We start from the raw sequence: 18,720 nt of genomic DNA on the forward strand, positions 1-18,720 counted from the left end.
GTACGAATAATATGTGTATTTTTAACCATATGAATACATAAATAACATATGTATTCTTAACCATTTAAATATATAGATAATATATGTTTCTTAACTATGCAATAAAAAATTGTCTTCCCATACAATTGCATATAACTTGCTAGTAGAATATAACTGGTTGGGACGTGTGAGGATTGAAGCTTGAACAGGGAGGACTTATTAATACATCTAGCCTTCCGGTGAGGAATAAGATCATAAAGATGATTTCCATTAATGGAAAGAGAAATTCTTGATTTTTTTGTATTTTTAATGACAAACGTGTTATTTTATTATATATAAAAGGATAAAACTATTTTATTAGATTTTTTTTTTTTTGTAGTATTTGTCTCTCCATTAATGGAGAGAATTCTTACTACAAAATCATGTCTCTAATTATGTCTGATCCAATAATGAAATGTTGACATTTATTATAAAAATTGGATAATGAGAAACAAAATTAAAATTATATGTGAACTTTTTATTATGCGTCAACATTTCATTGGATAAGATATGATTGAGAACATGGTTTTGAGACATGTAATCTTCATTATTAGGTGAAGGGGTGTTATTCTTTTTTGATCAGGCAAAAGAAAAATTTTATTAGAAAAAAATAAGAGCTATAAGAGAGAAAGAAAAACCAAAAAAAATTACAATGCAATATTTAGCCAAGCTCGGAGATTAGCAATTTAGTCGGAATAGAGAATTGAGTTTTTCCCCACTGACCGTTGATCCAAAACTAAAATTTCACTCAAGGGTGTTATTCATTTTGTGGTTTTCATGTTGGTTGTTTAGTTGATCATATTGCTTGGGGTTGAGTCCTCATCTTTTAATGTTGGTGCATGGGATATATTTTCCTACTTGAGATGATATAGTTCTCAAGTTTATCCATCTTAAATAAAATAAATTCCTTTCAAACGTTTACTTTTTCAAATATAAACTGGATAGGAAGAAGAGTAACATGAAAAGACACATGACATTAAGATGAACAAAGGATATCTAATACATGCCACAATAATACATACTACTTTTCGAGTAGTACATATTTCTCAGTAGCTTATTAGGAACTTACATTAAATAAAAACCAAACCAAATACTAGAAAGAAATACATTAAAGGAAGTTGCAATAAACCATAGACACAATGACACAACCTCGAATGTGAGACTGAGAATCACAAGCATGCATTCTTAACTCAAGGATCAAAACCAATCATCACGGTCATCCTTATTTTCCACAAGCTTCCATTTACCATCTGGTTGTTGAGTAACACCCCTATGCTTCTCAATCCACCAATTCGGAGGTACAAGATATTCATCTACTAGACAATCCGCTGATTTATTCACAAGTGCAATATCACGATCTACCTCAAGTTTGAACCCTCCAATAAGTAAACCTCCCCCTTGTGTTCCTGCTACTCCATGCAAGTAAGACTCCAACATATGCCAACTACCTATACCCCCAGGCTGCTTCAAGTACTGAGATTTCTGAGTATTGATAATTAAACCCTCACCCACATTTAAACACCCAAGAGAGGGATACTTTGGAACTATATCTAAAGTATTTTCAACACGAAAGATCCTCAGATCTTTGTAGCCAGAAACCACCCTCTTAAAGTTAATGTCACCAACACCTGGGCTGGCAAATACAAAGGCTGAGACTGGTGCACCCTTGTTGAAGCCATTTGCAACAATGTCAACTGCATTAAGGGTTGCAACTGCACCTCCTAAACTATGCCCAGTTACAGTTATGCTTATCTCTTCATTCTTATATAACTGAACTAGCCTTTGCACCTCACTTGTGACCTGCACAACATATTTATCAGCATCAACAAAACATTGATGTTACAATCACGTAAGTTCCACAAAGAATCAACAATAAATGTTTAGAAGTGTATATATGTTATATTTATTGGTTTTAACATATTTAATTATCATATTCTTTTAGCTTTTAGTGATTTTTGCATCACATAAAATAAATAAATAAATAAACAATTGTAAACTTAATGGTAGCTATTAATAAGTATATTAGAATTATATCAATAATCACCCATTAATAAAATATTATGTCTGAAATGCTAGAATCACTTGATTCTGCATTTTTGATAAGCCAAGAGCTTGGCGGGTTGGTTATATTAGATTGCATCTAAAAGGAGGATCACATCTAGGTCAACTTAATTATAAGTTAATGCCCTAATATTTAAGGGATTCAAATTCTCTCTATTTAAGTATAAAAATAGTGTGGATCTCATCTAATTAATAATATAGATTAAAATATTCACTTGGAATAAACTAACAACTAACATACTAACAATTGCCGATAAAAAAAAATCAAGAAATGAAGAGCATCATATTTACCTGTTCCCGGACACTAGTTTGATTGAATTGAGAACGTCCACTAGCAGAAGTGTAAATGTTGTACCAACTTTGGAGTACTTTAGGATCAGTAAGCAAACCAGTGAGCAAACTAGTACTTTTAAACACTTGTGGAGCAGGTAGCAAAACGAATTGAAAATTATTAACCCACTCCAAGTTCTGTGTTGTTCCTCTCCATGCAATAACAATTTCCCTTCTTCCTAACACTTTTTTCCCTGCATCTGTAGCCACAGCAACATACCCTATCCAATTTGATTCCTTACTCCATGCTTCCCTAGAAAGTGACTTAACCATGAAAATATCAGGGATCAAAGGGATTGATGCAGTTGCATAAAGATACTTTGTCACAGTATACAACTTGCCATGTTTTAATTGCACCTTGTCAAAGAATTCACTCTTCTTATACAAGCATGATCCACAATACTTAGATGCTCTCACAGTATTGAAACCATCATAAGTAGCTTGAGCCATTTCACCATAGTGTATGATGTAACGACGCAAATCAATGTCCAAAGGATCTAGAAGACCCTTCCACTGATTTTGGCCACTCAGTTCTTTCCATTTCTTAGCTACGTTATTATCCAACGCCATTTCTTCTCTCTTTTTTTTATATATTTTTTTCTTTAAACTTATGGTTTTCAATGCTAGTGCTGCATGCTTTATATAGAGGAACCAGATAAGAGACCATGATTGGTGTTAACATATTAACTTGTCGTACATTTTTTAGGTGACCCTGTACTATAACTTGGTAAAAGGATAGACAAATATAACATATTAACAAACAAAAGATAATATATAATGATATATTTGTTCTTTTATTTATTATTAAATTATATTTTTATAATTGAATACATTAACAGAAATAAGTATTTGTTTGTCTATTACTTAAAAGAATATGGAACTAATCCTTTTGTGATGTGTGATTGTTCTTACAACAAATATATATCTTAGGAATCGAACATTTGACTTTTTGGTCTTCCTATGAATCTAGCTGGACTTTACATCACTTAACTAACATCTTATTGTTTATTAATAATGACATTGACATCCATGTGTTAGTTTATTTTCTTTGGAATTTTAGAAATTTATCGACATTTATAAGTGTGACTAACATGAAATATGATTTTAAATATAAAGAGAGTTAGTGATGAGAAAATCTGTCACTAATTTTTTGGGATAAAAATCTATTATCTCAATGCATGTCCTAAACCAATGAAAACATGCCATATCATTTAAAAAAATTAAATATTTATTATTTTATTGGTTTGGGACATGGTCCGAGACATATTTTGGTACAGTCGATCTTGATCCCATTTTTCTAAATGTTTTCTTGTCAATATTGGAGAGAAAACATAATGATATGGATCCCACCATTTTTTTCTTTCCTTCTATCTTTTCAATACAACCAAATAATGAAAAAGATTTTTTTCCTTCATTTTTCATTCCTCTCATTTTCTGTTTTCACCCCAACCAAACATAGCCTTAATATCTTTAGCATTGCATCTAGTCGTGGAAACAGATCAAATCGTCTATCATGGGCCTATTACCTGACCTATAACAGGTTAGGTTAGACTATACTTTTTTCGTAAACAAGTTAGACTCAGGCTTTTGGTAAAGTCTACTTAGTTTAACAGGTCATCCAAAAGGTCCATTAAGCCTAACATGTCTTACTATTTAGCTATATTGTGATAATATTCATTGAATATAATTTAAAAATAGTAAGGTTATAAGGGTCTAGTTAAAAGTATGCATATTAGCATATTTAAATGTAGAGATGATGAACTATTTCAAGATAATATAGTATAATAGGTTTTTACGCAAGCTAACAGGTCAGACCAGACTTTCAAACAGGTCGGCCTAAATTTTGAATTTTTTTAAACACGCTAATAACATGTCAGACTTAGACTTCTATATTCAGTTTGTTTAAGGTAAAGTCTGACATGACTTGTTTCCACTCATAATTATATACAACAAAACAAATCAACAATCGTGGATAGCATGAGAGCAGCTCACCCACACCTTCATCTAAGCACTTCCGCTATAACAATTTAAAATTTTAATTGTAAAGTTTGATTCAATTATTCAACCTAATTTGTAACTCCAAATTTGTGCGAAGTTTGATTATTATGCAGGAATTGCTGATACATAATTATTGTTTCATTGTGGATTATTATAGAGGAATATGTTATTTTGCAGGAATTGCTTCTGCAAATTATGAATAGAAATTTCTTCTTTACAATTCTAACCCAATGAAGTGGTTGTCAAATTTTGTAATGAATTATTATTAAGGAATTGTTGTAGCACAATTATTCCATTATTTAAATTTTAAAGAGAAGTTATGTGTTGTGTACATGGAAGAGAGAAAGAGAATGTGATAAAGTGAAGTATAGAGAAGGAGGAAGCTGGTGAGTGGTGAGGCCAAAGAAAATTTATTATGAATATAAAATTACATATATTTATTTCATGTGTAAACACGTGATTTGATGGGATAAGAATACGGACATGATCATTGGATACTTGATCTTCTTTCATCATTTAATAGTATATATAGATTATATGTTTTTATTCATGTTTTATATGTGTCATAAGCTAATTAGTACAAATATTATTAATGTGTTAAACAACCTCATGACTATTTAATATAGAAAAAATCTATTGTCTATAAGTCTGTATTGAACCAATCAAAATTTATTATGTTAGTTAAAAAATTAAATATTTATAACTTTTTTATTTTTGCTTTATTTTGATTTGATGAAGATATGTTTAGGGACAATCGATCTTTTGCCTATTTAATATTACCAATAATGTAAAATATTTATAAGATTAGCAATTATATTATTGATGGGTAACGGATCACGCGGGATCCTCCAGGTTCTTTTCCCGAAAAAAGAGGTGATTTGGAGGATTTTTTGTTTTTTCTATAAGTATCGTTGAGCCCTCTCTCTGAACTGATCCATATGTATATATGACTAACTCTTCATATGATTTTTCATCCATAAGACTCGGATCCAAGACCTTACCTAAAAAGATTTGAACATATATCACTTAAACCTACACTCGTTCTTAGACGATTTGGAGGATAGTAAGCAATAATGTATTTAAGTGTTTAATAAATAAACACGTTTTCTGGAAAACTAATGTATAAAAAATTAGAAGTCTTATCCTATTGTTTGACGAATAAAGTTACCCATTTTTGCCTTATTATGCGTACCTCAGTCCCAAATTTCTACAAATTAAGTCTATTGTTATAAACTTATTATATACTCTGTTTTAATGTTGTATATTTTTTTAGTAAAAGAAGTGCAAAATGCAGAAAAAACACAGATTTTAACTTTAACCCTCAACTTTCACATTTCAATTTTTGTATATTACATCATACTTATTGCTCCAGAGCTGGACCTGAACCTGTAGAGAAAAATAATCCAACCCCACTTATAAAAACCTGTATCTGTGAGGTTTTGAGCACTCCCTAGCCAAATCATGAGATGGGAATGACCACCAATTTTGGAAGGTGAGGAAGAAGGGAGCTTATTTGATATCTTATAACTTATGTTATTTTTTGTACCATTAGCCTATGGTCGGTTGATTAGAAAAATAATTTGAAGTTAAAAATTTAATAATTTATTATTTTTTGACTAATCATATTTGATGGTACATATAGTAACACAATTGATGAAATAACATATGTATACCTGTTTAAAACTCCTTTACTTTCGCCTTTAGACATAACCATGATCTATCCACTTCCATCCTTCACTAATAGTCTATACAAAAGTATTTATATAAAATACCATGACCTATACTGTCATGCTTGTCCACACTATAATTAAATGAAATGAGATCTCATCATAGTGGACTTTTTAGAATTAGGATTTTATTCTTAGAGGTAAATTGTTGCATATATATTTTTTTGATAGAAGTATCATATTATTATATTTTAAAAGATAAAAATATCATAAACTTCTATTTTTATGTATTTGTCTTATTATTAATGGAAAATATCCTAACACATGTTTTTAATAATTTATAAGTTTTTGGATTATTTAATTTGAAAATAATCAGAAACTTGAAAATATCTCTTATTTTTTATTAATCAGAAAAATAAAATATAAATTTGATGAGAATGAAAGAATATATAAAATATTGTAATAAAGAACTTTTAAACAGAAGATGTGACACTTAAATTTTTCAATTTCATCATACGTGTCTAATAAATTGAAAGATTCCTCCTTGAAGTTGGTGAAGTGCCAGCTATGTAATCAAATAATTAATTTTAAACTAGCATACCCGTGCATCAGCACGGGGCAATACTTCTTTGCTGCACGATTAATAATACATATTACATGTACATTTATATGGTTAAGAACCATATGTTACTCGTACATTCATATTGTTAAGAAACACATGTGATCCATACATTCGCATGACTAAAAACACACATGTTACTTGTACATTCGCATTACTAAGAAAACACATGTTACTCATGCATTCGCATAGTTAAAACGCACATGTTACTTATACATTCATATTATTAAGAATACACGTCTTACCTATGTATTTGCATATTCAATCACATAAGAAAAATAAATGACAATTTTTAATTTGAATTATCCAATGGAAATAACAAAGTGAAAGTCTAAATCATGATACCATATTATTTTTAATAAAATAAATATTTTAAACTTTATAGAAAATAAAATGATTTTTTCAATTTTAAATACGATTTTTTAATGGAAAAATGGAAATCAAATCATTTTACTAAATGAGTTTTTTTATTAAAAATATATTTAAAATTTATAAAAAACTTCTATTTGGAATGTGATTTTTCAATTAAAATAGAGAAAAATTAAAATTTAAAGAATCTGAAATATTAAAATTTAATTGGAAAAGTGTTACAAAACTTTGATTAGGTATAAAAATGCAATTATTCTTAGATGAATAGTAAACGTTAAATAATATACATAGATTAGTGTAAAGAAATAGTTTAGATGTGAAAAATGATTTCAATCTCATCTAATGCTCAATGTCTATTACATTTTAACATAACAAAACATAGGTATTGTAAACACTCAATTTTGGTGAGGTAGCGACATACACCAATCGCTAATTAATATTAAATTATTAACATATAAAATATATAAAAAGTAAGGATAGTGTGGGAAGGTATATAGTAATAACATGTGACATGAATGTTTTTAATTTTTTAATAACTTAGAACATTTTAAGATGAGAAAATGGGAGGTGAATATGACATGTGGCATGAAGGGAAAACATGTGAGGAGGATGTGACATGTGGCAATTTTAAGATGAGAAAATGTGAGGAGGATATGACATGTGACATGAAGAGAAAACATGTGCGGAGGATATGACATGTGGCATGAAAGAGTTTTTTTTATTATATTGTTAATAAATGTTACAACATATTGACAAGAGACAATGTTATGATTAGAAATAACAAATATACACGTCCAAGTCGGGATTGTAGTTACTTAATTTTGAATCTAAAATTTAGACTCTAAACCTAAATTTAATGGGGTTAAAAACAAAAGTATTATTCTCGAACGTGTTAGGTTTCGAATAACTTGAACCCACGGGAAACCCAAAAATAAAATGTATTCAAGGATAGTAATTATCATTTCATTTTTTTTATAGCATTTCTATTTTCTCCAATAATATTTTACTTTTGTTTGAAGAAGCAACAACAATCTTAAGTTAAATTGGAAGTTAAGGAAATGGACATAGATAAAATTTTAAATTGCAAATTGACCTACTATATTTGAACCTGAAAATTGAATCCGTGTAAAATTCGAACTCAAACCTAATTATATCAAGTTTTCTCCATTAGATTCGAGTTAGGTTCAAACATGTACCCAAATGTTTGATCTTCTTTGACATTCCTAAGTGTGATTTTTTTTTTGTTTCTCACATGTATTCTTGTACTAGAGATAATCATATTCGAGTCAGGAATATTTATAGGTATGTATGATTAACTCTCTCATCGAATATTTTTTTGGTAAGTATGTTTGCAGATAAACTACTAAAATCATATGCTTAAAATAAGATATAATGCCAAATTAAATATTGCTCTTTAATTCTGTCGCAAGTCATGGCTTACTTACAAGGTTCCCGGTCAGTGATTAATGTAGATGATATTAAACTACTATTTTCACACCTATTGCTTTAAAAAATGACGATAGGTTTAAAAGATTGAAAATTTCATAATAAATGAGTGACTCATTCAAATATTTTCTTGTAAACATATAGAATACTATAATTATCCTTGGTTATTGTTGTTGTATAAATATAAAAAAAAAAATGTATATACCGATAATATATGAGTTTTATATATTTATATATAGTTAATGTATATATTTTTTAATATAAATTTATTAACATAATATTTTAGAAAATGCCTTTTATTTGTATTGTTATCCTACCATGCTATACACATTAAGATACCAATGTTTATGGCAACTGTTTTACATAGTTCTAATACTTTTCCTATATCTATTTTGAGTCAGTCTGCTCTCTCCATTATTAGAGATAACAGTTAGATTTTTAATATATTTTTAAGGGTAAAAAATATAATATTAATATAAATTAAAGAGATAAAAGTGTTATTGACTTTTGGGTTTCCAGTATATTTTTATCTCAATGTCCTTTCTAGTAATGAATAGGAGTCTCGATCATCAACTTCTCTGATACTACAATAAGCTAGGCTTTGTTAGAGCACTTTTCCTCATTAACAATTTTTAACTCTAAAATTTATTTATAATATTCTTTTAAATCAATTTCGTATTGATAGTCTTTCCTATGAATATTAATGTTGACTACCTTGCTCTATTCAATCATTATTGTTGAGGACTCATTGCATGAATTTCTTGTAAGTATAGATTGTAAGAGGATGGTAAATAGTTTTCATTTTTTCTAAAGCTCTTAATCAATTTTTTTATGTCAATGACTTCATCAAAACCTAACCAAGGTCAGAAGTAAGATCTTTTTCACAATTCTTTATTGGCTATTATTTTTACATTCATATTTTCTATGTAAATTTTGATTTGATTCTTATTATATTGAATCTGAACTATGATTTTCTATGGTTTATGAATTGAGTTTTCAAAATGGTGTTTCTATTATCAAATCTCTTGTAATTGTAGTAGAATTAGACATGTTTATTATGTGTTTAATATAATCTCTGACAAATATTTTGTCTTAAGTAGACATTTAAGAATGCTCGCTTCAGTGAGTACAGCTAAATGTTTACTTTCTACAACGCTTCAAAAACATTGTTGAACTAACCATATATATTACTGTATTCATATAAACGGCACCTGTAAAACACTATTGAATAACAATTTCAAGCGTTGTTGTTTTGCTATTAAGGTGTAATGTAGGTTAGATGTCTTTGTTTTTTGATTAGGTTTTATAACTTTTTTGTTTCATTTTAATCATACCAACATATTTCTTAATTCTCAACTAGATTTTTCAAATTCAGTATTATTAAATTAAGAATGCAAATTTTACCCAACACCTCTATTATTTTTTAAACTTTGACTATTACATTAACACACACATCACATGGTTTTATTAATAATTTGACAGATTCCTCTTAGAAGTCGCTGAAGTGCCACCTATAATCAAATCATTACTCTTTAAACATATGTTCATATTGTTATTCTAATTAAAATATTGGGATATTCACATTATCTTTCAAATTATATTCTAAATCATGTTTCAAATCAATAAAAATATACTATATCAAATAAAAAATCAAATATTCATTATTTTGTTTATTTTTACATTTGGGTTATGATTTATAACATAATTTGAAACCACCCCTATTCGAAACGTTCACCTTTCAACTTTAAGTGTTTATAATAAATTGAAAGATTCCAGCGATGTAGTCAAAATCATATGCATATAATAAGAGATAATCCCAAATTATATATCGACCCAAAACCGGTTCAATGGTAGAAGTGGATTACACTCTCAATTAAATTTTATTTAAAATGTTAGGAGTTCTAATCTTGAAGTATTCATTTTGGGAGAGTTTTATCATAATCAATGAGTTACCTAATATAGCATTTATTATGTAAATAAGTTAGAGTTAGTTTTATCACGTTTGAATGAGTATGTGATGTTACTTGATAAGGAATCTACATTGATAGTATTACTCTATTAGTTAGAAAAAAATATTGAAGTTAAAAGTTTAATTATTAATTATTTTTGAATGAGTATGTGATGTTACTTGATAAGGAATCTACATTGATAGTATTACTCTATTAGTTAGAAAAAAATATTGAAGTTAAAAGTTTAATTATTAATTATTTTTTTCAACCAATCAAAGCTCATGACACATGGACTGAAAAAATTGAGTCTTAAGCTTTGTTGAGAGTGTAGTTTTGGAGATGAAACGATGTGATGACTTTGGAAAGTCTTCTCCTTGTTTGAAAGTTTGATGAAGGAGAGAAAAAGGTTTTAGAGGGTTTCTAAAACCCTTCACATGTCTATTTTTATAATTCCACCAATTTGAAGTTTTTCTAAAGACAAAAGGTCAAAGTACTTAAATATTTTTAGTAAAATTATATAATTATGTATTATTATTCATTTCTCATTGTTAAATAAATTTTTAAATGAAAAATAAAAAATATTCTTATATTATCATTAGTTTACTCTCCTCATCTAAGTTTCATACTCCCAAACAAACAAGAGAGATGGTTATCTTTTTTTCTCTTTCTATTCCTCTCATTCTTAGCTCTTTGATATCTCTCATTCTTTTTCTCTCTTAACTCACAAACATAGCCTTAAATACGATTTCTTATGCATATTCAATTACTTAAATACATTTTTTTATGATTAAAATAATAATAATAATTATATAAAAAAGGAATACAAGTATTTCTCTCCTTTTAAAAGCTAAAACTTGTTGAAATTTGAATTTCCATTCAGTTTTAGTGAAATATTTAAGGAAAATGTAAAAAGTTCAAATATGTTAGCTACTTTATGAATTACTTCAAGTTATTTATATTATTATTTCACCAAACAAAAAAAGTTGTTTCGATAAAGAACAACAATCCAAATATATTTAAACTAAAACCAAGCTCAATTGTCAACCCAAAAAAAACCAAACTCATTTGTTTATTTTGAACCCAACCCATCAACGTATTACTCTAGTAGTCTGGCCCATTGCATGTAAAGCTAAAGTCCTACTTATGCTAAAAAAAACTTTGTAATCGATCAAATCACATTTTATGTCACACAATTTTTACCATTTATGTGTCTTCAATTGTGATTAATCAGAAAAATACTTAATTAATATTTGTTAATTTAAATACAATTTTTTAATCAATCAAATAAATAACACTTTTAGTGACACATTTTTTAAGAAAGAAGATGTGCTCGCATTCAAGACCGAGTTTACTTGCTAGAGTTGTAAATGATTGTAGTAAAACTATTATTAGGTGCATCATGTATGTATAGTAGTAAAAGGCAAAAGACACTTTTTCTTTCTTGGAAGAGAAGAAACAGTTTCGCTAACAGAAATAACCTTAGCTTGTAGCTGATACAAATACAAGTATGGAATGTTTTACATGGAATGTGCATCAATAAATGATAAAGTTCAACACCATTATATGCATGACTAAATGATAAAGTTCAACACCATAAATGATAAAGTTCTTGATATGCAACAATTTTAATCACTTGACTAACTTATTTTATTTGAGAATTCTCTAAGTTATTCTTCCTTCAAGAGGCCATAATTTTACAATTGATTTCACCCCTTTTAGTACCAACTATCCAAATAATAAAGAAATCCTATAGTCACTAACTGAACATATATAACCAAGGTTTGAAAAAAAAGGATCAACTTGTAAGAGCTGCATATAGAAGCTGGTTCCAAGTATCAGGCAATCCTGGTAGGCACCAATGGCTGCAGTCATTGCCGGCGCGATCGGCGCCGTAGGAAGAAGGATGTGCATCTTTTCTTAGTTGTGAGAGGAGAGTAATGTCAAGTAGATGAACTTGATTCTTCATTTTCTTTAACACATTGTTTACTATGTTATTTGCTGGTGGTAGACCTACTGGATATGTTGACCCAGATAATGGTTCAAGCTCTCCACTACAACTTTTCTTAGGTTGATTCCACTCTTTGCCTCTGTTTGAGTTCAGAAGATATCATTACATACAATTTAGATTTATAGTATGTACCTAAATCTCTCTTTTTACATTATGTATTGTAACTAATGTTGCTAGATTTTCAATTATGTCAACCATATAAACTACAAAGAGAATTGTAAAGGAAATTTAGTTATTTTCTAGCATAGAAAATTGTCTAATGCTTTTAGTTTTAGAGTAATTATCTATTTTAGTCTCTTATGATTTTCAACCTTACCAGTTTCGTTCTTTAAAAAAATAAAAAATCTAAAATGATCCCAAATTTTTTAAATGTGGGCCAAATTAGTCCTTTTATGATCACATTAGTCCCTACCAAGTGCTTTAAAACATAATAAAAATGACTAATTTGATCCACATTTAAAATTTTGGGGATCATTTTGGGTGACCAAACTAGTAATATAAAAAAACACGAGAGACTCAAATAGATATTTACTCTTAGTTTTAATATACCAATTTTTACATATTATAAATAAAACCATGGTCTGCAATTAAATTAAGAATGTAATATCTATATACTAAAGATTTACCAAATATAAAAAGTAAAAAACCTATGATCTTACATTGTCTGTACTTATATCTTTTTTCTTTTAAATTAACACACATAAAGATAGGGTAGGAGTTACTTACTGATAATGAGTAGGAGAAATGCCTTGAAAGAAGACTTTAGTTTTGGAAGGATCAATATTTAGATCAACCCATCTAGACCAAGTGCTCAATCCTTTAGAGTATGCCTCCAAACGGTCCATGTCCTTAACCAGTTTAGGACCGTCTCTTATATAATCCCATCTGAATACAAAAAAAGAAAGAAAATCAATAACCATTAGGTTGGACCAACAAAAAAAATGGACAGTAATGAATGAGGTAATAATAATGCATAGCATCTTTTGTCCGAAAGTGTATTATAACTATATGTTATGGGTTTAACTGGTTAGAAAATATTGTATCAAATTTTTAGTTTTTAATTAGGAAGAACAAGTGTTGATATGTTTGAGGCATAACCCATATTCATGCTAGCTCCAACAACATAAGTGTCCTCATAAAATTTGGTGGTTTCTTAGGTAAGCATCAACTTTTTGATATACATATTCATTGTGTACTACCATTAATGAGCAAGGAGCCAAACCACTCAATTACAAATTCCACAAAAACTTATGATTTTTTTGTAATAGAAATATATAGAAAATAGAAGGAAAAATAGTATGATACGACACTTTTACTCTTTAGATGTAATGATATGACATTTTTATCCTTAGATGCAAAAGGAAAATTAATAATTTGCTCTTCAGTACTAAAGATAATTTTTTTCCTATTTTTTTGTACTATTAAAATGAAGATGGATCCACTTACTCAGTAAGTTATTTAAATTTACTCCTCATCCTAATCATCAATTCTAGGGAAATCTAATTGTTTCAATTAGTGATTAAATCTAAACCATTAGATGTCCATAAAATTGATGATTAAGATGAGGAGCAAGTTTTTTACTCTTGGAGTAAGTAGATCCTCACTACATATACTCTTCTTTAACTCTCAATAACTTTATCTTTTATCTTTGTAAAAGTCTACAATATATTAGTGGTCAAAATAACATATTTCTATGCACATATATTTTTACTGAGTTGTTTATTAAATAAAAGCATACCCCTGAGATTTAGTTCCATTGTGGGTCCACCAATGCCAAGAGTTGAAAATCAACAAGTCCATGTTTTTCCATGAATTTCCAGCGACAATGGAGTCTAACGTAAGAACTCGACCAACATCTTCTGGAATAATGTCCACTAAGTATGGTGTACGGTGTAGATGTATAGTTACTCCATAGTCCTTCACAAACTCACCAACAACTATCATCACCACTAACCCATTTTGGATGGCCATGATTAAATAATGTTCATCACACTCAACAAAAGTAGTAATAGACAAATCATGATAACAAAACATTAAGTGCAAAACAATGAGGACTCACGAGAGGTACTTGTTGTTGTTGATAACAAAACATTAATGCAATCTTGTCACATTGTCACTTTATGCTACATTTTGGAATAATGAGTTATCAATATGTGATATAAATTATGAAATATTGGAATATCCCTGGGGTTATGTACGGCTGAGTATTTTAGTAGGGTTTCTATATCAATATATTATTGTATATCAACAAAGTGTTGATCTAGTAGTATATTGTCCTGTTGAGTTCTTAGATGACCAAAATATTAAAGATTCAATTTTTATGAGCGATGTTTATTAGGATGGACAATCATAAGCCTCGAAAGTATTAGTTCTTTACTAAAAAGCTGAATAATAATACTCTTGATAGTATCAAAAAAATATAATATTGTATAATTTTCTTTGTAGGTTAAAGTGAATGATATTAAAGTGGACTTCTCATTCATTAGTTTGACGAGAAGATAAAAAAAGTAACGTTAAACAAGCATTTAATTTTTTTCTCTAAATAATAAATTAAATTACTTTTATTTGTTACTTCTTTTTCATTTTTTACCCTTATATGTATATCTAGAAACTCATCTAAAAATTAAAGAACCACTGAAAATGATCATATTGACAAAATATTTCCCCCCTAACATAATACTAGATAATTGGAAAACTGTGATCAATCATATTGATATATTTTCTCTTTTTCCTTGGGCATTGTTAAGAACATGTCTGAATTTATATATGAATATTTCAACCTATTGTTAGTAATATTTTGCCATTGATTGAAGGCTGAAATTTGTCCAAGTTTCAAAACTAGTATAGCTTAACAATGTCCACATGACACTTAGAGTAGTAGGGTATGTTATGTTGGGTGATTAATATTTGAGTAAGGATTTAATATATATACATCGATAATGTAAGTATTTTTTATACTGTTAGCAGATCATCTACCATTGATTTACTAATCACCATTTACTCTAAAACAAAAGTAATATAAATTAATAATAGATAGTATACTAACGATGTACAAAAACTATACATTATCAGTACATAGATTTTAAACTCTTCATGTAAACCAACAAATAATTGGGGAGCCTCCAACTTGTAATCACAGGTTGGCATGGTCTACTTCACAGCCTGTCAACTTGTGGAGATTACTCATTTCATTCAATACCTATGCCTCCTATCATATAAATTTAATAGCTTCTTTTGTAACAAGTTAAACAATCTATTTTTTTTTTTTACTTTCATGCATTTCAAAAGTTAAAAATAACTTACAATTATCAAAATTTAATTATTAAAATAACATTATTATTTTCGTGCAAATAAAATAAAGGAAAAGGAACCTTGTACATCCATGATTGGGATAATATATGGAGTAGCTCTATTTTTCAATATATTTTTTTAATGCATGTCTAATAATTATATACAAAAACTAAGTTCGAGATGAGATAAATGTATATATTAGATATGATTAATCTACAAATAACAAGCTCTAAAACAAATATATGTTTGTTGTTTTGTCTACTTTTTCGATCACAATAAGATTTACCAACATAAAAAACTACATCTTTCATATTATTTCTTTTAAAAATTAAATAAAAAACATTCTAAAGAACTTCCTATATTTAAAAAGAGTTCAATATATATAGAGAGTGAAATTTTTAATATTGATACGTTATCTATTATTTACCTTTTGTTATGTACGTGCCTTTTTGTCCCTATAAGAAAATGAAACTAACTTATTCACCAAAAATTCCAAATATCAGCTAAATTATTTATTTTAGAGATTGATTTTATAGAGACAACGATGTTATTAAGGACTATTTCAACTAATATATTCTTAAAAATAAAACTCAAAAAATTGATTTCGAATAAACTAAATTAAGAACCACGTGTGTTCTTTTATGTGCAAAATCTTGATATTTTCTCAAATTTTATGGTTTGTTTTAGTAATTTTAGTGTTATTATTTATTTGGAATCTTTGATTGCAAGAGATTCTTTTCCTAGCTTTGGAACTATTCATTCATAGGTGTATTTATTTATGCAATAAAGATAAAGGTCTATTATTTAAACTTTATTTCATTGCATCCTCTAACCACACAATCTATGTTACCAAAGCTTAAATTTTACTTAATTGGGGTTGGTGAAACACTTAAAACAGAATAACTTAATAGTGGGACTATTAAATATCCCACTTTTTATTATTATATGTACATTCCCTAATCTATCATCATATCCTCCCCTTTTAACATGCTCACCTAAATTGTTATGCTTTTGTCTTGTAATTATTGGGTTCAGATTCTCACTCATACTTGAGAGTTTAGTACTAGATGAATCTATTGACAAAAAAAATCAAGAAAGAACCTAGTTCTTACTTATTGGCATTCCATTTATTTGGATTGGGAGTCCTAAATAATGGAACAATCTGAAAAAATATCGTCTTTATTTTTCGAATCAATCAAATTTCATAGAATAATAAAAAAATATTGATTTTTTAATAAAATGAGATTTTCTAATTATATGGGTATGGACAGAAATAAGAACGTGTGATATTCATCTATAATAATGAAATGTCTTTATTTATTGACTAAATAAAAATATATATAAGTAAATTTGATACTATATTTTACCCTAAAACCTTATTAGCTTATTATTATACCCAAATTATGTGAGACTTGTTTATTGTTTATGAGTTTGAAATACCCAAGTAACCAACAAATGAAGACAATTGTGGAAGAGTTGTATGCAATGGACAGTGGTGATTTGGATACTAAAAACATGAAATGAGACAAAGTTATACAAAAAAGAAAAACAAACCAAACCTGGAATATCACAGAAGACAGTGCTTCTTTCCTCAAAAAGCTGGTCTTGGTAGTAGGCACAGACGCGTGAATCATGCAGCACAGTGATTCCCACATGTTCAGACTCAATGAGTCTCCCACAAACATTATCTTCTTTTCTTTCCACCTTTTCAAGAAATCTACCCCATCAAATCTGCACCAAAAACATCACACTAATCATATATTAATCAAACATTTTCTAAACTATTTTTTGTACTACTAACGATATCTCCTCATCCTTTTGGGTAAGTAACTAATATTTTTTGGGTTTCGTGGCTGTCCCTCACAACAAGTGTTGCTGTTAGGCTAAACTATTGAACGATAATCTAACAATGTATGATACTTATAAATACTTATGTCAAGCTCATCACTTTCTATTAGCAGAGAATAATGGAGACAAAAAAGAAATAGCTAGTAGGTTGATTTGCATGATGAAAGTAAGTTAGTAAGATAATTAGTGAAACATTTTGCTTAGCTATAAAGTAGTGAGTAGTGACATTAAACTATAAATGTTGAACCAAATAAAGTAATTTAGTTTCATTCACAAAACCAAATGGAAGAGTTAATAGCAAACCTCATTTATCAAAACACTTTCAAAACCAACTTCATTACTCCTTCAATCTATTTGAAGAATTTTGTATAGAAAAAAGAGAAACAAGGTTATGAAGCCTATGAGATACTATTCAAACATGTTTCCATATACTACAAATTTAGGCTTTTACCATTTGATTGATAATACTTCAAATATAGAATATTGGAAAAGCATGGTTTTGGCAGTACCTGGGTAATGCACATGAATCAGGCTTCCAAGCATATTTGAGGTACTGTTTATCAGGTCTTCCATATTTTTGACAATCAAACTCAGCATCAATGAAGGGGCAGCTTGAAGAATCATAGAGAGGAAAAGAAGGGTCAAGTACCCAATTTCCTATGAACAAATTGCACCCAGTTATAGCTTTTCTCCCTCTTATGCCACTCACATTGTAGTACTTTTCTGCTCTAATTGCTTGGTTCAGGGACATAAACATAGAGAGCAGAAACAGAGAATATACCCTGAAGTTGAAACCCATATGGGATAATTTAAGGAGTTAAAGCTGAGAGAGAGATAAGAATGGTTGTGAATAAAAGTTGAGTGTGGTTATGGGTCCTATGTATAGAGTGAATAAAGAAAGTAAAGTGAAAAGAAGCCCTTGGTGGGTTCACATGGTGGGTGCAAGAGTACACTCATTTGGATGGATATGTCAGTGTAGTGTTTGTGACATATGGGGTTAAAATTGAAGAGGTTGTTTTTTATGGGGAAAAATCAAATGTTACTTACTACAGTAGTTAGTAGTTACTGCATTACTTGGGGAATATTGAAATGCTCTTTTTAGTTCCATTGGGGCAA

General features: G+C 28.7%; 2 protein-coding genes across 2 annotated transcripts; both read right to left on the reverse strand.

Moving 5' to 3' along the window:
* Nucleotides 1,204-3,033, reverse strand: LOC109330134 (phospholipase A1-II 1-like). Its single transcript, XM_019564179.1, has 2 exons — nt 2,371-3,033; nt 1,204-1,818 (listed from the first exon to the last, which is right to left on the reverse strand). Exons 1-2 carry the CDS (start codon nt 2,977-2,979, stop codon nt 1,216-1,218), a joined length of 1,212 nt encoding a protein of 403 aa, XP_019419724.1. The 5' UTR covers nt 2,980-3,033; the 3' UTR covers nt 1,204-1,215.
* On the reverse strand, nt 12,073-18,582 carry LOC109330314 (protein trichome birefringence-like 37). Its single transcript, XM_019564464.1, has 5 exons — nt 18,114-18,582; nt 17,316-17,487; nt 14,204-14,382; nt 13,192-13,350; nt 12,073-12,544 (listed from the first exon to the last, which is right to left on the reverse strand). Exons 1-5 carry the CDS (start codon nt 18,401-18,403, stop codon nt 12,253-12,255), a joined length of 1,092 nt encoding a protein of 363 aa, XP_019420009.1. The 5' UTR covers nt 18,404-18,582; the 3' UTR covers nt 12,073-12,252.

The sequence above is a fragment of the Lupinus angustifolius genome, chromosome LG16 (genome assembly GCF_001865875.1).
Source record: "Lupinus angustifolius cultivar Tanjil chromosome LG16, LupAngTanjil_v1.0, whole genome shotgun sequence".
NCBI lineage: Eukaryota > Viridiplantae > Streptophyta > Magnoliopsida > Fabales > Fabaceae > Lupinus > Lupinus angustifolius.